This window comes from Ambystoma mexicanum, chromosome 5q (assembly GCF_040938575.1).
Source record: "Ambystoma mexicanum isolate Mex_15411 chromosome 5q, UKY_AmexF1_1, whole genome shotgun sequence".
In the NCBI taxonomy this organism is placed as follows: domain Eukaryota; kingdom Metazoa; phylum Chordata; class Amphibia; order Caudata; family Ambystomatidae; genus Ambystoma; species Ambystoma mexicanum.
In genome coordinates, this window is record NC_090933.1 from 352,865,319 (window position 1) to 352,884,506 (window position 19,188).

At 45.8% G+C, this 19,188-nt stretch overlaps 1 protein-coding gene across 5 annotated transcripts in view; it reads left to right on the forward strand.

Moving 5' to 3' along the window:
- The window catches only part of SPIRE1 (spire type actin nucleation factor 1), an 871,368-nt gene that overhangs the window by 674,292 nt on the left and 177,888 nt on the right, over positions 1-19,188 (forward strand). For all 5 annotated transcript variants that reach the window (XM_069620832.1, XM_069620833.1, XM_069620834.1 and 2 more), the window contains exon 7: positions 18,286-18,372. In XM_069620832.1, the coding sequence (XP_069476933.1) occupies positions 18,286-18,372 (87 nt within the window). The remainder of the gene's footprint in view (positions 1-18,285; positions 18,373-19,188) is intronic.

The following is a 19,188-nucleotide window of genomic DNA, read 5'->3' on the forward strand; positions in this document are numbered from 1 at the left end:
GGGCGTCAAAAGCTCTGTTACTGGGGCTTGCCCTGAGGTGCCTTCTAGGCCTAAAAAGTGTACCAGAGCTTTCTCCGAGTTCCTCCGTAAAGGCCCTATTGACACCGGACTATAATCCGAGGCCCCTCCTGTGGGGGATATTTGTGGGCCCAGTTCTACTGAGGCGTCGGGTACCGGAGCTTGCTTCGAGGTCTCCTTGACTGGGGTATGCCCTGAGACCTCAGTTGAGGCTGTTGATACTGAACAGAAATTCGAGGTCCGTCATGAAGAGGCTTTTTCCGGAATCTGGTCCGAGGTCCCTAGTTTAGAGGCTAAGGTGACCAACAGTTCTGCGAGGTCTGTTAGGGTCTTGTCGGTGAGGTGCGTACCTCATCGTTCCCGCTCCAGCGGTGACTCCAGACCTTTTGAGGGGGCACAGAGTGAGGTCTTGGACCGTAATCCCTCGGTTACTGGCAGTGCCAAGGTCCTTCCTTCAAAGGCTAGTTTGACTGATAGCATGTCACAGAAACATCCTAGGCCACGCAGTAGTGGCTCAGCTGAGGTTCCTTGTGTTATGGCTAAGATGAAGACCCCTGACCCAACTGTGAGACCCCTGCCTCACTTCCACACTTGTCGCAGTTCTCCGCAGGTGCTGACAAAATGGCAGCCATTTTGGATACCTCCCTTACAACTACGCCATCGGCCCTAGGTGTGGGGAGTGGTTTTTCAGGTGAACATCGGTTTCCTTGTGCACATCCGTTTCGTCCAGTTTAAGGCTGGAATGCTCGGATGCCCCTACCGTACAATGTCTCGCTCCTGGCGGCATTAGCGCCATTGATTTATGTGGACACTAGTGGGGAAGGGCCCACTTGGCAACCCTCGCCCTTGCGTCCCTGGAATTACTCTGCTCATGAGACCTCCTCCAGTAGCACCTAAATGGTCGGTGGAGGATGTCTTTTTCGGCAAGTTTCAAAGACTTATGCATTCCGACCCCATGAAGGAGTACTTTCGAGGCTTGTTTAGGGAGATATGCCCGCCTGCGCCGACGGTCCCAGTTGCGGTTCCTTTGGCTCCGGCGGCGCCACCTTTACTGGCTGGGTCTCCCCCAACTCTTCCACCCCTACCTCTGTTGTCCCGAGTGGACAAGTCTATTGTGGTGCCTGATGCGACTCAGCCTGAACAGGACCTGTTGGACGACGCACAGGGCGATCAGGACAAGAAGACCAGCCCCGCTCTGTCAGAGCCTTTCACGACCGGGTGCTGGACATGATGTGTCTATTGGATGTTCCAGTAGCCGAAGCACCCGCTCCACAAGAGGGTGTGCTTTCGGGGGCGTTCACCTTTGTCTCCTTCGGAGCGCACCTGCTTGTTCTTGCAGAAGGACGTTTTGGCCGAGGTCCGTAAAGTCTGGGTGAAACCACACTCTGAAATGTTCAACAAGAAATTTGACGCGCGCTACAGGCTCCATTCTTCAGAAGAGGTGGCCTTAGCGTCGTGTCCGCCCCCCTCCTCCATGGTAGTGGCTGCGGCCACTTTACAATCCAGACCTGCTGCATCCTCTTCTACGACGGCTATGCAGGTTCCGGCCAAAGAGAACAACCTTCTTGACTCCCTAGGGAGGAAGATTTTTCGCTAATTCAGCCCTGCAGCTCTTTCAAGCCAATGCAGAACTGGTGTTAGCCAGGGCGAATATGAAAATGTGGAAAGGTCTATCGGATTTTGAGGAGTTTATTCCCGCTGAAAAGCTAGAAGATTTCAAAACGGGATTGTCTGATGCCAGGGTCCTGGTGCACGATTTGCTGGAGGCAGCGGCGCATCATGTCGACACCTCGGCCCGGGGCCTTATGCTTGGCGTGGATACCTCTCGTCAGGCTTGGCTGCACGCCACCAAGTTCTCTAAGGAGGTGCAGGATAAGGTTTTGGACCTGCCCTTTGATGGCAAGGAGCTCTTTCATTTTACAACAGACGTAGAGCTGACCAAAACTAAGGACAGCACTCAGACCGAAAAGTCCTTGTCTGTCCTGGTAAAACCACCTTTCAGGACACAGAGATCATTGTCGCAGCCTCGGCCATCCTCTGGTTTCAGGTGTTTTCTAGATCGAAAATCCCTCAGGGTTGACGCCCCTTTGGGAAATTCCTGCGAAAAACCGCAACAGAGTCAGGTTTTTCTCCCGCTCCTCAGCCTCGTCCTCAGGTTCAGGTGGTGCTGCCACTGAAAAAAACAGAGAAATTAGGGTTTTCTGCGCTCGCACGAGTCCCCGGTGGAGGACGCATTGCGTCTCATTGGGAGGCGTGGCAGACCATCACCGAGAACCGGTGGGTCTTGTCAATCGCTCGGGCGGGCTTCCGCTTACCCCTTCCACCTACCCCACCCATCAATCTTCCCTTCCAGCAGTCAGGATTGCCCTCCCTCAAAGCTGAAATTCAGAAATTACTGTATCTCAGAGCGGTGGAACCCGTTCCCCAGGGGGAGCGAGGGAGGGGCTTCTACTCCTGGCTGTTTACGGTGCCCAAACCCAACCATACTGGCCTGTGCACCATCCTAGACCTTTCCCAGTTCAATCTTTCTCCACAAGAGAAATTCAAGATGATCACGCCTTGTCAAAAAAGTCCTCTTTGCAGAAGGGCGATTGACTCAGCGTGGTGGACCTTCAGGATGCGTATATGCATATTCTGATCTGGAATCCACACCGGAGATACCTACGTTTTTCTGTCGGGAAGGAGCACTTCCAGTTCCGAGTGCGTGTCTTTACAAAGATGATGTTGGTTATCACAGCTTATCTTCGGCTTCAGGGTATCCATGGATATCCGTATTTGGACGAATGGCTGTTCAGCAGTCCTTGCCCGCTGAAAGCCCCGAGCAATCTTCAGTCTCTCCTCAAGCTCATGTTCCATCTTGGGCCGTCTGTGAACTGGCGGAAATCTTCCATGACGGTCTCTCAGGACCTGACTTTCCTGGGTTTTCGTTGGAACACGATCGACTGCAGAGTATACCTGACCGGGGACAGAATGGCGGATCTGTTGGCCATGTGTCAGATGTTTGCGCAGTCGGAGAGCATGTCGGCCTGGTGGTTCCAGAGGCTTCTGGGCCTCATGGCCTTATGCGTATTGGCTCTTCCTATTGCTCGGCTCAAGATGAGGCGGACGCAGATGGCTCTTCGGAGTTCTTGGCATCAGGCTGTGGATACGGACTCCAAGATAATATCGATTCCGGCTTTCATGAGAATGGACCTCGTCTGGTGGTCGTCTCTCAGCAACCTGTCGGTGGGTGTGGGTTTTGAAGACCCAACTCCGATGGTGACAATCACGACGGACTCTTCCCTTCAGGGGTAGGGTGCGACGTTGGATGTTCTTCAGGTCTCCAACCGTTGGGCGCCCCAAGACAAGCTCCTTCATATAAATCATCTGGAGCTTCTGGCGATTTTCCTGGAGCTCAAGGCGTTCAGGCCGGTCATTGCCAACAAAGTGGTTTGTGTCCGCACGGACAACGTAGTGTCCATGTTTTACATCAACAAGCAGGGGGGCACCAAGTCCCCTCCTCTTGTGGATCTTGCCATTCAGATTTGGGAATGGGCGGTTCAGCATGGCGTTTGGCTGGTGGCAGTACACATCCCGGGCCAGCTGAAAGTTACGGCAGATGCCCTCAACCGACGAACAATGGTCAGCTACGAGTGGGAATTGAACGCAGAGGTCCTCTTACAGATATTCCTGTGTTGGGGCACTCCGGAAGTGGACCTCTTTGCAACATCGGCAAACAAGAAACTTCCTCTGTATGCCTCCAGAAATGGGTTGGGAGCCGCCTCTCTGGGAGATGCTCTCGAGATTCCCTGGCACAACATGAGGTCCTATGCCTCTAATTCATTGGACGATTTGCAAGCTGAGGAACACGGTGAACTGTTCTCTTCTGCTCATAGCTCCGTGGTGGCCGGCCAGGTTCTGGTTTTTAGAGCTTCAACATCTGTCGGAATGTGTACCGATCAAGCATCCGTTGGTTCCCGATCTGCTTCACCAGAGAGATCGGCAGCTGTGGCACCCCTCCCCACAATCGTTCAGCTTGGCGGCATGGTGCCTGAGTTCAGATCTTTAGAGCATCTCAACCTGTCTGCTGACAACATGCACATTATTCAGGCAGCTAGGAAGCCCTCGACGAGGTCTCAGTACAGAAGCAAATGGCTTTGGTTCTTTCACTGGTGCTGACCCAAGCTTCACTGGCAAGAGTCAGACAGGTAAGTATAATGAGTCTTTTGAACAGTTCTCTAACTTCGTTCCTTTCCTTCCTTAGATGATGGCCGGTGTACGGGGATGGCGGCGTGCTGCTGAGATGAGTAGCGCTGAAGGTGAGTGAGAGCGAGATGCACCCCTTTCGTATTTGCATTGAACTGAGTTCTTTTTCTGTGTCTTTTAGGTGCTGCAACGTTTTCAGCGTGGATGCCGGTTATGAAGAACAAATGCGGTGGGTAAGCGCAGTATGCGGCGCCTCTAGATGTTTCCACGCTAACCTGGAGTGTCTTTTCCCTCTTGCAGATGGATGAGAAGTTCTGGAGACAGAGTTCCCCCAGAGCGGCTGGGATTCAGGTAAGCGTTGGAAACTCGTACAGTATTTAAAAATAAGCGAAGATTTGCAGAATGCTTACTAATGCCTTTTTTCTGTTCTTTTCCCTTTTCCTTAGGAAGCGGCGTGCCGGGATGGGAATGACGCCGCCGAAGATGCCCACAGAACTGAAGGAGCGATGACTGGTGGGCATAAGCGACACAAGGTAAGGCTGTTCCTAACGGTGTTCTTGTTCTTGCAGGAGCTGAGCGCAGATTAAAGATGCGGGCCTACTGGAGACCGATCCGAACACGGTGAGTGTCACGCTGCAGGTGCAGAAAACGCAAAGCATGTTTTTCAGCCTGGGTGTGGCTTAAATAGTCTTTGGTTATCCCAGGTGCCTCTGGGCTGAACCACACCCAAAAGGCTAGACTGCACATGCAGTTCTGGGAACCGAAATATGTGGGGGCATCCATCTTGTCCCCATCAATGCACTACAAGTCCAATCACCAATGTTATCCTATGGGAGTGAGTGAGTGAGTCTGGTGCCACAAGCGCCAAGTCTGACTCCAAGTGGGTCTTTGGAGGGATGGAGAAGCCCTTGTGGGCCATGTAGGTGATTGTGGCCTGGCTCCAGCCTGACATCTTGGAGGCCCGGGGACATGAGGGGCAGGAATCATGACTCATCTGTTATGGGGCAAGGCAGCTGCTGTTGCCTTTCAAAAGTATGTCCCCTGGGAGACCATCGCGAAAGCGGCTACTTGGGCATCCCCATCGGCTTTTTGTAAACATTACTGTTTGGACCTGAGCTCCAGATCTGATCCCCAGTTTGGCCGGGCTGTGCTGAAAAACCTTTTTCAGTAGGGGATTTCCATCCAACCGTAGTTCCCGTGAGGAGTGCTTGGGAATCTAGGGGGACGTAGGAGTATAATAAGGTTCCTCACTGTAGTGACCACCTTACTCCTAGTCCATAGTCCCCTTTCCTCCATATACCCGCCCGCCGTCCCCTCTAATACGGTTCCTCTGTTATTTCTTAAAGGCGATAGAAAAGGACTGATGGGCCATGCGCTGGGCGGAGCGAAGGAGGGCGGGGTTAGCCTGCGTAAAGAGAGGAAGGACAAATATTTGAAAATTGTGATGCTTTTTGCAAAGTGCTCCGGTCCCGTCCCACAGGACGGAGGAATGTCCCATAAGTATGGAGGAAAGGGGACTATGGACTAGGAGTAAGGTGGTCACTACGTTGAGTAACCTTATTAATACTGATAATGATAACCCTATGAAAAGCCACATACATTTGTAATAGCACATAGTTATGTACCTGTTTCATCACACATTTGCTTAGTTATTTTGCTTGAAGTAAAACTCAACCACTGTTATTACATTCCTAACGAACAATGAGCTGAGTTTACCTGTTAAAACTATTTCTGCTAAGATTAAACAAAGAATTATTTAAGTGTACAATGTTATGTTGCTAGGTAGGTTTGTGACTGTTGAGACAAGAAACTGTATACACGTTTTCATAACAAACATGATTTCTACTGCTAAACATCTCTAGGTATTGTCCTATCAGTAAATTGCAGGATGGAGTATTGTATTATCATATAAAAGGATAATATGCTGAGTTATCCCTGGCCGGGTTCGAAACTGTGACCTGTAGGTGGCACGTGGATCTCAGCCACAAGTGCTTACCATATGACAGTTAAAGAATAACGAGACCCGATTGTTAAATACAAAAGTTGCAGCTGGGAGCTGCATGCAATAGTCCTTACATAGAAAAAAATCAGTCGGAAATGTACTCATGAGAAGGAACTCTGAAATGGTTAAAGTTTCATCTTGTGACTTCCCTCCTCCCTTGACTGCTTCCTTAAAAAGGTGCCCCTAAGTAAATAAACTAAAGCATTTGAACAATGTATTGCAAACATGTTCTACTGTGCATTCTCATTTGGTACTGGCATTTTCACTTGGTCAAACATTGCCCTGATAAAAATGCATTGCTGATATGCATATTTGCACAAGGGCAATTGTTGTCCACAGCAAATGTTGATGTAAAATTGCAATCAATGGTTGCAAAGTCTTGGTGTGCGGTAGATTTAAACAAAAATCTCTGTATTCTCTACCACTCTGAGGCTTGGCTTGCTTGCACTAATTCCCTGTATTAAAACCCGTCCAAACATTGTCAAGCCACATGAGTCACTTCCTCAAGGCTACAATGCTCGTTACTTTTTGGCACAGACACACTACTGCTCTGCAGATTTGTGTGATGGAAGGGTTAATGCTTTCATCATGTTTTTCTGCTTGGCCGATCTTGGTGACAGTGTGCACTGCGGGAGAGCATGTCTTGGAATCAGGCCAGAGAATTAGTGTGAAAGTCTTAAGTAACTGGCAAAGGAAAGTTATCTTGGTACATTAAAGTTGGTGACCGGCTGCAATAGGGCGTGGGGGTTCTGTAAGTCTTGAGTCCACAACTGAGTCGATTTTCAGTGTGGGCCTAATTATCCTGGCTGGAGGATAAGCTTTGTATGGCAGCCTACTTGGGGCTCTAGGCCTGACTGAGTCTAGTATAGTAACACTTCTGTGTACCTGGAGAAATGGGTTCCACTTCCTCCTTTGACCATGGGAGAATCTTCTCCTGGGGTCTGCCGCCCCTTAGCTCTCAAGATGTGTTGGCCCACAACTCCCATCAGGCTAGCCAGCATTGTCAGTTGGGAGTGACCATGCAAGTGGTGTATAGCAGTGTGTCTCACAGTTCGGCAGTCGGTAAAGGACGCTGATAAGTTTTTCTGGAGTGAGTCTGTCTCCGATCACCATTACTGGAGGCAGGCCTTTAAGTTCACCGGGACAGTGCAAAGCGAGTTGTCTATCTCACAGTTTGGCAGTTCAGCGGTTTGTGGCTTGTACTTATGGAAAGCTGTTTTGGCCACATTGTCCACATTTTTCCTTCGCGGGTGGTTGTTTGGGAAATATATGTACAACTTGAGAAGCAAGAATTATACGCGCAGGATGACTTCTGTTCTTCCAGCAGCCCTTCAAGCAGTGATAGATTTGCTGCTACCTCCATCACCGGGATAGGGCCCATCAACAGCCACAAGTAACATGTCTGCGGATAGTTCAAATACTGTGCCCCCAGCTACCTTGCGAAGTTCTAGTTGACAAAAATTACCTTGTTTTTCATGCCTGTTCCTGCTGCTTCTTCTATTGCTACAAGTGTGAATATGACAAGTACGAGTACGATGGCGGTTGTAATGACGAGAGTGACGCAGATGAATACTTCTTTTTTGGTCTACTACTACAGTTTGTCAATTTTGAATGACATTATCCTTAATATTCCTGATATTCTGGATGTTGAGACTATATTTGATTTTGCTGATGTAATTGTAGGTGCCGAGTCAGGACAAGGTATGGCATCTGGTTGTCGAGCGAATTCAACAATGTTGGACACTCCTAGTGTGGCAGAGGTAGTCTCTCTGGAACCAGATACATCAATCTCGTCTAATGCATCAACCCCAATGCTGGTTCCTTCTAGGAGGCTTTCCACAGCTCTAAATAAAATTGACTATACAATTTCAGGAGATCAGGAGGGACTGCTTGGTGAGATTAATCAGGTGTGTGTGTTAATATCACTTTATGAAGGTTTAAGAGGAGGGAAGTCTAAAATACACTCAACTATGTTAGTCCTTGTTGTTATTTAAATTTGAGAATATTGATGCTCGTATAAAGTTGCAAAATTTTGAGTTCTCAGAAGCTTGCGGGCTGCTTACCAGAAAACCCTTCCACTATGTAATTGCGTCCCCGGCAGAAGCAACACCACACTTGCCAGGGAAAGAGATTCAACGTGATTTCCTGCGTCAAGATGAGTTGTTGGTGACAGATATTTTAGGTCCAAGTCAAGAACTTTTTTATTTTTTTTGTGCTCCAATAGAGTCCTCAAATATCCCCCAACCGAAGAAATACTCAATGACCCTAATAGAAACAACAATTAATGTTTTAACCTCCTTACTGTAATTCTAAACTCTGTCTCTGTGAGTTGGGCGCACTGATAGCCTCGGTAGCTTCCGCAAAGAAGAGTAAGGGGAAAAATAAGGCTTTTTTTTGGAGAAGCAAAGCAATCTAAGAAATTGTTTTAAGCAATTTTCAAGAAAGCATGTGTGTACCTTGTTTAGCCAACCCTCTGTAAAGGATATCTTGGAAAAGAAGCAATCTTCTGTTTCCATTAGTCAGCAACCTTCTTTACAGGGAGTTGAAGGTTCCACTTCTGAGGATGATCTTCTAATCTCTGCTGTTACTTTAGTGAAAGCTTATAACTGTATCTCAGTACAAACTCGCCCAACACTGATGTTTTCTTCTTTCCCTTTTTTTGTGAAAGCAATTTCCACAGTAGTATGCAAGTCAGTGAAAAGTGGTTATTCGCGTTCAGTACAAACAACTCCAACATCAACATTTTCTTCCTTCCCTCTATCTATGCAAATTATTCCATCTGGCCAGGGGGGATCCTTCATGGGGTGTGACATCCTCCTTGTTTAAAAATGCTACTGGCAAAGGGACTTCAGATTTGGGTTTGTTTGGCTAACGATGTGTGGCCGATTGCCTAAAAACTAACTCTGTATCCTTCTTCGACGATGGTATTGGGAAGAATACTTCCAGTGTATTGTGAAGGCATCATGAAGGACACAGACAACAGATTCACTTTTTCTAAAAGCAACGGTTTATTTCTTATATGTCAGGATGGTGTAAGGCCTAACTTGCCCTTTGCTAAGGTGGCATTTCCCTACCTCCAGATAGTCAGTGTCATTAAGTTCAACTCAAAAGTCTGTCTGTGTCCAAAACCTATACATGCCCCCTCACAAGTAAAGATTTAGAATGTGTAGGGATGTCAGCAACCAGAAACAGTGTTCAAAATAATGTTTGGAGCTTATTCCAGCTCCTGGTCCGCTTTCAGCTTCCCCTTCTCCAAGTTCAACACAGTTCCGCAAAATGTCCTCAGGGTTCCCGTCCCCAAGTTCAAAACAGTTCTCTTGATCTTCAATTCAGTCCATTCAACTTTGTCAGCAAATCTACTGCATAACCTTTCAGGCTTTTCAGCAGCTTTCTTGATTCACCTTCCTTTCGGTTACTTGAACATTTCCGCCCTTCACCGGTCACGCACCTGATTAAATCCAGATTGTGCAGTGACTCAAAAGAAACTTTAAAACACCTTGTCTTATTTTGTGGTGCCCTCACTGAGGAAAGAACACGTCACTTTGGTAAAATTATGATTGAGAGACCAACTATATGTGCTAAAGACTGGTGGCAGATAATGTTTGATGCAACTGACCAAAAATTGATTGTAGCTTTAACCTTTTTTTTGGAATCCATGGTCAAACTCGTTGAGGACGAGATAGCTGTTGAAACTGTGGTGTGTAACATCAATAGCACCTGACGAGGAAACGTCTTTGAATCTGGTGTTGGCTGCGTCCTATGACTTTTTCCTCGGTTCATTCGCATTATTATGATTGAGGAGTTGTATAATATGCAGTCTTCTTTTCAGCATGTAAGAATCTTTGGTTGTATTAGATGTATATTTCTTTTCTTTTTAAAGGTTTGTAATAAACCAATAAAAAAAAAAACTAGGTGCAGTTGTCAGACCACATGGTCCGCCCTTCACAGGTCACGCACACGATTACACCTTGGCACTCAGTAATGTTGAGTGATTTTCACTGGACTTCCGTACCAACACAGGTTTCCCTTCTGCATCTGTCATTAGTCCATGTACACTTTTGTATTACGTTTTGTTTCTGCCAACATGTGACTTTTACACACTTCACTTTGTGGCATTTCTTCTTGTTACCACTTTGCTTTCACACTATCTCATAGTGCTTCTCAAATGCTTTCCACTTCACCTCCTAGGCTTTCATTTATAGCTTAGACTTGATTTGCACTTGAATTCAGTTCAAAAAGGCTTTTTACTTGGTTTCAATGTGTTTGGAAATGTACATCACTTTCCTTTCACTCGTGCAGTATTTCATATACATTGTACATTTCTTTCATTAGTTCAGTGTTCAATAATTCAGTAAATACTTTGCTGCTTGTTTGGGTTTCAATATTTACCCCTTGATCTCCAGACCCATTTGTTACACACTTTTGCTTGACCGGCATCTTTCGTTACACACACCATGCCCCTGGAGCGCTCCGGCCTGAGTGATCTCTCCCTATCACGCACCGGTGTGCGGCTGCTCCTTTGGGTGCTTTGGCTCCTCTCTCTGGTTCTCGCTCATTCCTCTCTCTCACTCTGGGACCTTTTGGCGAGTAGCGCTTGCTTCTTTCAGAGTTTCCCGCAGCTGTCGGCAGTATAGGTGAGACTTCTGGGTCCCTCACTCCCAACAGGGCTCTGCAGAGCACTTGAGCCTCTCACGGCCCGCTCTGGCCTCTGCATCTTTCTGGCTTCCTTGTAGTAAACAGCATCCTTTTCACCGGCCCTCCTTCTGCCTGCTCTCACCTCAGGTTGCCAAGCATTCCTGCCCAGCTGGATCTCTGTGTCTCTTTCTGGCCTCTCTTTATGTACACTTGTGAACCATTAATTGGTTGGTTGGTTGCAGGTGCAAGTCCTTTGCCTGACCATAATTACTTCTCAGTCAGTCAAAATAACTTTATTTGGCCATCAGGCCATCAAAGTACATCCTAATAAAAGACATTTCTAAATTTCCTTCAGGCATTGTATACAATTCAATTATAGAATAAATTACTTAATTATAGTTGGGACATGGTTCAATGTTCCACAAGCCCATGTTTGAGTTAGTTCCCTGTAAGCCTTATCCCCATAGGCATGAGGTTCGCACCAGAAAGGGCATAGTTAATTAGAGTGCTTCCCGGTGGCCCACCAGTTCTTGGATAGGGATATGGTCTAATAACAATCCTGCTATTAGCAATGCGACCATGACGCCTAGATCTTCCCAGGACACCTTTGGCTGCTCTCAGGTTCAGGAACAGCAGTTTTACAGAGTCATAGGGGTTATCATCATTGCATTGTGTGGCAGCCCACCAGGGCTTTTCTGGAAACAGCACAACCCCCCACAGTACGAAGCCAATGCAGATGTTTATTTAATAAAGCATTCCTTGGTTCTCACTTGTCAGCAGTCAATTTGGGTACCCCATGGAGAAATACTATATCACCTCTTTGCCCCCCTAGGTGTGCACTCTCTAGACCAACGACTGCTTGCTCTAGGATCCTTCACACTGAGGCCTTGGATTCCCATTATACCTAACTTGCAGGCCTTCGGAGCAGAATGCTTGATGTACGGGTTGGGAACTTTGCTAAGCATAGTAGGCTGCAGTAGCTGCTCGGATTGGGGCTGCATCATATGAATGTAATGAATGGACTCACAGGGGGCATTGGCCGGGAGAGATCTCACATGGTCAGGGTTAAGACTGTCAGCCTTCTCTGCAGGAGTCGACAGACCAGGTTTGTTCAGCTTGGTATGGCATTTCGAAGATAGATTAGGGAACTCCATAGCAACAGGAGAAACACTGGAAGGCTCCCCCTGGCTATTCCCTTCTTACCTCCCCTGGGCCTCTATCGGGACAAATTACTTTTTGATGACCACCAGTTCAGCAAGCACCCGATGACAGTTACATCCCGAATGGTGCAGTCCTCCTTAAGGGGTGGATCAGGTATGGTTTGGGTGCCTTGGTTGATTGGCTTGGAAGCCCTGGATGGCGTCAGTCGAAGAAAGGAACTGGACTCTGAGCATATAGATGGCATGCTCTTACTCCAAGCGCTGCAGGTGAAACTGGGGGATGGTTTATCTTGCCCTTTTCTGTGTCCATTGGATCAAAGGGGCATGATGCCTGATTAGGAATGAGAACAGGAGTGGGCACAGAGTAGACTTAAGTGGGACCAAACACAGACAAGGGATCAGAGACAGACAATTGTTCACAGGCGTAAGCGTAGATAGCAACCCCTCCACTCCTTGAAATCTTTAAAAAGACCCACCAACAAGGGGGGCTGATATGGCATAGTCGTTTGCCACTAGTGATATTTGTCTAGACACTTTCTGGGCCGGAGAAACAAGTCGGCCATAGTCAACGGGCACAGTGAGGGCTGGGCAAGGAGCAAAAGGAACATTTGTGGGTGTTTCAGCTGAGGTTGAGAGCACAAGATAATTTCCATTTTCATTGATAGGGGCCTTGACTTTAGCAGTATCCATACAAGGAAGTCTCCCTGTGGTAATGGGCTGGCTTTCTTTTGTGCCTGTTTATTCCCATATTTCTACTGTGTAGCTAACTGCAAGGCTCGGAGCGGGCAAACAGCGAAGCCCCCCCCCCTATGGTGATCGCCTATTGCATTCACTACCCCTTCCAGAACGGCTTGATTGGACCCCAAGAGGTGGTTGGTCTCTTTTATCAGGGAATCAGTCTTCCCCCAGGAAAAGACCACTGCTGCATTTTTCCCCCCATGAAAAAGACGAGTCCCAGAAGCGAACCCCATGCCAAGGCTCAAAATGCAGACCCCTCTTTTCCTCCTTACAGCTAGGATCTTGTGCTCGGACTTAGATTCATGGTGCTCTTGCATGGTATACTTGGAGATGAGCTGCTTGCAGAAAAGGAGTGGAGGGTAAGGAGAAGTGTGTGAGGGCTCTGACACATACATTGTATTACATAAGCCAGCGAAAGCTTCATCCTGCCACAAATAACAAAAGAGACGCTTCAACAGTACTAGACCTTACAACGGCTGCGACTCGCGTCACACCTTTAGGTAATCCCAACGGGAAGAGGGAAGTGCAATCTGACAAGGCAAAGGGGGGTACCATTCCTCACCCAAAGGCCCATTTCCTTCACTCCCCAAGGACCCTCCACCCAGGTGATCCACCACCAGTGTCAGGATCCAAAAGCCTGAGCGGAAGACCCTAGGGGAGTAGATGCGAGGATGCCCTCGGGTTTCTCACAGTATGTAGTGTTCTTAAAGGGTCAAGGGGCACAGACTGTGATACATGTTTACCTTTTAATTGTATTCATCAGGGCCCTTCTCGTTCAGTGCAACCTGAAAGAGGAGGCATAAGTAAAAGTCTGGCTTCTTGCTCGTCTTTCATTGTTCTTGTGGAGAGTGTCCTGCCTGAAAATAACTTTGTTGTATTGAATAGATCTAATCATTTACGACTATTGGGAGAGATTCCAAATCTGAAGGCAATCTATTCGAAAGACATCGAGAGGGTACAATGTTGTTACATTGCCATGTTGTTAAATCTTTGGCCGAAAAAACGAATTGAAAAATATGGGGGAGAGGGTAAGGGAATATAAGGCATAGGGAGTGTGGGGAATAGGGACTCGATGATGGGGATAGGGGGGTTTGGTGGGGAGAAGCCCCGCCCCCAAATAAAAAAAAATGTTGACAAGTTTTTTCAGCCGAAAATATTCGGCAAAAAACTCTGCGAAAAACTGCAGATCCAAGAACATAGAACCCATAGAGAGTTCATTTTATTGACCTCCATAGCACCGACCATGCACTAATGTATATTAATAAAAAAAATGTCCTTGACACTATTTTAAAGGAACTTTATCTCCATATACCCAGAATGGTATCTTTAGGAGAATACAAAGCACAAGTCTAAAAGAATTACCTCTTCCAAAGGAAATTATAATCTCAGTAGATCATTGTAATGTAGTCACTAGGGAAGTTCAATTACTGCAAAATAAGTCTACTGTGGAATCTTCAGTATGTGACTGGTCGTGGGTTGCAGGGGCTTTAAGTGGTGATCCTGAGTACAACTCTTGTTTATCCTAGAACTCATAATATCTTGGTGTCACTTTTTATACTCTTGGAATACTCGAGGAAACAATAGTTTGTTTACAAATCCAACAGTAAGCCAATGTTTGAAATTGAATACTTTTATATTCCTGCAAGGGACAAGACTAACAGATTGTCTGGCATTTGAGGGGTATGTTATTAATTTGCAGCCTGCTCAAAAGAATTGAATGGTTGCCCCTCCGGGGACCTTTTGACCTTGGTTAAGTCAAGCAGGGAGTTAGAAGTTAGGAATTCTACTAATGTTTGTGCAGGTGTCTTGGCTACTAATGTTAGTGTCTCTACTGAATTTGGTATTGTGAATCGTTGTGTGTAAATATGTATTGGCATGTAGAAAAGTGTGACCTTGGGTGTCTTTTAGAGCTTCTTTTTTAGTTTATAAATTATTATAAATTATTGGAGTTCAAAGTTTAAGAATGGGCATCTAATGTTGCTTTGTGATTTGAAGGCTTCATGTATTGATATTGACACTTCTAGGTATATGGTCCCCTTACATACAAATAGGAGTAGCAAAAAGCATGATATGCGTGCACAGATTAGATCTTGAAAGTGAACAGCAGGCTTGTATCCCTTAACTGTAACAAAGATTATTAGAAAGGTGAAATTAGCCTATACAAATTGGATGCCCTTGGGACACAGAGGGATGCCGAACAAATGATGAAATATGTATGTAATAGGAATTCCCATATTTTTTGGAGACTTCTAAATGATTGAGGTGCTTCTCGAGCTACTCTCCAAGTAAACTCTGTTTCCGAATAAAGACTGGGTAATTCGTTTTGAGAAAATGTACTCTGGAAATGATCTTATAAATGATGCATTAAATGTAGCCCTTATAACTGTCACCGTTGAGTGGAAACTTGCAGTCACTCATGACACTATTGTTGTAGTTTTGAAGCAAATTAGTTCATCACTTGCTTCAGGCCCAAATAAACTTTCGAATATTTTGTTCAAAGATAAACCAGCTGAATGACCCACTACTCGTTCGATCTTTCTGCAACAATTAGCGGACACTCAGAACAGAGTCATGTGTTTGTTAATGTATACAAGAAGGGCTCACGTTCATATCCTTGCCTGCAAACTATAGGCCTATAGTATAGACTTAATGCCGACAGCAAGGCTTTTGCTACCCTGTTGTTTGGCCATCTTGAGAATTGGGAGAAGGAGAATGGTAGATCATAGAAGTGGCGGACCGGCTTTAGAAAGCACCTTGGAACTTCAATTAATGGATTTATACTAAAATATACACGGTCAAAAAAGTATGAGTCTGTCTTTATGGCAATGATGGACCCGTCAGTGGCTTTTGATGCAATATATAGGGAACTCTTGTGGACAAAGCTGAAACATTGGGGTAATGTAATGATGTAGCAATGCTGTTTTATTATCTGTTCTTTTTTTGTTAAAGGGTATTGTTTTGGCCATATAACAATAAAAGAAATAAGGGCCATGGAAGTCCTAGTCTAAGACATCTGAAGAGCTGCAGATGACGGACCACAGTTTTCTGTATTTGGCCACACTTTCCTTGCTTGGCTTTTCTCCTGAGTAACTGAAGTTTGCATTGCACACTCGCCTCAAGGGAGCGACTCTCCACCTTCAGCTGGTTTTGCTCATTTATAATGTTAGTTTGATAAATATTTTAACATAACCTCTTGGGCATTTTATGCTATTCAGTCCTAGGTAGTTTTACTACCCATATGCATTTGCAGTTAGCGTGCTTGGTTATAAATGTTTTGCACATTGATGTAGGCATCTTTTCATGCAATGCAAAGGTCTCCTCAGTTGGTGTTCCATTGGTGTCCCAATGGTAGCCTTTCCTTCTCCTTCTGTAGATTTCTTGGTTTTAACTATGCCCCAGAGCCCTGCACACGGTCAAGGACAACAAAGAAATGGGAAAACTTTTATTTAGGATACTGCATGCTTCTTTTCTTGAGAAACCTGTAGGATCCCCGACGGAAGCCTGTGGTCCCAAAGTTGAGAAGCACCCATACATTCGATTGTAGTCTTTCCTCAAGCAGCCTGTAGACAGTCGGCTGCCAGTAAGAGGAGCAAGCAGATCTAAATAGAAGGCACAGTCACAAAAGGAGTTTTCATAGCGGCTTCTTCTGTTAACCAGTTTTGTGTTGTGATTGAGCCTTCATTGAGATTCCTGACTGTACCCCTGCCACATGCTGCTTGTAGAGTCAAATGGAAGGCGTCAATGGACTCGGATAGGTTTTTGTGGTGTGCCATTCCTCCCCTTTGCCTGATTCGAGCTTGACAGTTTAGCTATCCATGCCAAAGGCAAGCAGAGCAAAGGCTGGTGGTGAGGGGTCGCTAGTGAAAATACCAGCAGAGTAGCTGGCCCAGACTGATAGGATTTGCATACATTTCCTGAGCCCCACAGCCTTTCTGAGTGGACTGAGGGCCCCCACAAGGGTGGGTGAATGTTGGATAATGTTCCCACGCTCATGGGTCCTCCACGTCCTATTCACAGACCATTAGGCCTCCAGAAGGCCCAAAGATGATTGTGGGTGAGGATGCTAGTATTTTAGGGTGCATTAGGGCCACATTTCATCTAGCGTGCCTGTGTAGTTCACCTGTGCATTTGCAAATATTGAATAAAGCTCAAGGACTCTTGCAACCACTTGCTTTCTGACTTCATCTTATATGCACAGGTATCTGTTTACTGCACTCAGGTGACAGTACCCCACACACTTGTCTTGGTGTATGCTAGTATTTTCACAGTTATGTTAAACCACTTGAGAACCTTGTGCAACTGCAGCAAACCAACAGCCTATGTAGCTGCCTGGTTCCTTAATTCTACATTTAGCGACTGTCCATACAGATTAAAAGCGACCCGAGGGGATGGCAGATTGACTGGGGGAGAGTGTACTGGTGAGATCCCTCACAGGGACTTGAACCTGCATGCTGGCAACTGGGCTTGGGACAGAACCGTACGTCGATTGAGTTATTCAGGGATCTGGATTTCTAGTGTTCCTCTGCCAGGCTTCAGAAACGTCTGCTTTCAGGGTAGTCCCTGTTCGGGAGTCAAGGACGGTAACGGTTTCTCTCAGTGTATGAGAGTAAACTAATTATTGCACACATAAACAGAAGACAAATTTAAGAGTGTGTGTGCTGCTGAGAGAATACGTATAATTCCCTCTAGATAAAAAGTAGAACGCACATCTGCGGATATGGCGAGAGCCAAAAGGTGATGTTGACAAATAACTTGGATATTTTAGTCAGATGGCATTTAAAAAAAAAAGTTATCCAAAATAAATGATTACATTTTAAGGCAAGGTATATTTAAACATATTTGTTTACTTAGGTAGATGAAACATTTTCCCAACAATTTGATATTTTTAAAAGAAACCTCATTTTGGGGGGAACTTTTGTGTCCCCTCTGTAGGTTCATGATAATCCAATAACCTACAGCCCAAAGGGACCATTTCATGTTTTATATAGAGAAGCTGAATGTGAACGGGAGTGGAGAAAGTACACAGTTTCGTCACTGTAGAGGCACATGCATTCAAAAGGCAGAAATGCCAAGCTAGGCATGGGGGTCTCTGCAGGCCGCGCTAGGAGGGTGGGAAGGGGAAGCTGTGGTGGGAACCATTGGTTGACCCACCAAAGCAGCAAACAAAACCTAGTGCTTGAGAAGTGGAACCCTCCGTAGAGCGTTGCAGAGCGGTCCGTCCAATAGGAAGCTATGAACCCTGGTGTAGGAGTGATTTGCAAAATACAAATGGGATGAAGGGTTATTTGTTTGGGTGGGTGGGTTTCCTCCCAGCATTTACAATTTAAAAGAAACAACCTAAAATCATTGCCATCAAACAAATGTGTTTCCTAAAGGACTACATGAATAATACGCCATAAATGAGTAGAAAATGTCTCTTACCGTAAAACCTGGGACATTTATATGCACTTTCTTTTATGATTGCACCCTTTCTGATTTCAAACGGGATGCCAGCAGTTGTTGATGTTAGTAAGAAATGTAAAGTGAACTCATTCGTTTTTATTCCAGGTCCAGGGTGATCTTCCGCCTCGATTAAAGAAGAGTGCTCATGAAATAATCCTGGAGTTCATCCGATCTCGGCCGCCATTAAATCCTGTACGTAGCCGCTGTCTTTTACATTCAGTCAGCCGCATATTTGCTCGCTATTTTGTTAACTAAAGTTCTGTAAAAGTTTTGCTCTGAATTCAGGCTTAATTTCATTGAAACAGACCTTTCAATTTACTGGTTACAAAACTCCACCCTGTTTTTGCTTGCATTTTGTGTGGAACTATTGACTTGCACCGCCAATCAAGTTTTCCTAGTGATCACTATCTGCTTGATTGGCTAGAGGGGAGCGGGGGGGGGGGGCATGGTTGGTTTCGAAACTGAGCAGGACAGTCTTTCACATTTCTTTTGTTTGTTCAAAATGTTTGCTGTCGGTGGTGTTGTTTCACATGTCTCTGTGTAATCTCCATTGCAACTGAAAAAAGAATGCAACCATCTGCGGGGTTGGCCTGACCTTAATTACCTGTTGCAGAACAAAAACCAGAATCCTGAGTTGAGTGCATCATAGACTGATCCAAATAGATAAGATTGCCAATCAATAGCAGCCCTCTGCAGGTGTCTTATAGTTCATTGTGTTGTTCTTTTATAGACTCTAGTTCTTCTACTCTGGCTTTTGGAAAACATTCTGCAATCTTCTCAACTTTGTCCCAAAATTTGATTTGGACATTTCTAAAAAATGGAAGAGGATTAACTGTTTTGAAAGAAAGTGAAGAAGTAGAGCAGACAATTCAGCTCCATTACTGTATGGGTCATTACAGAAGGGGACCTGCCATATTCAAATCAATCTTGGTCTGCCTCCATCCTGAACTGCCAGGGCACATCCCTTCTCTACATGTTGATGCAGAGAGGTGACCATTTGCATTTCTT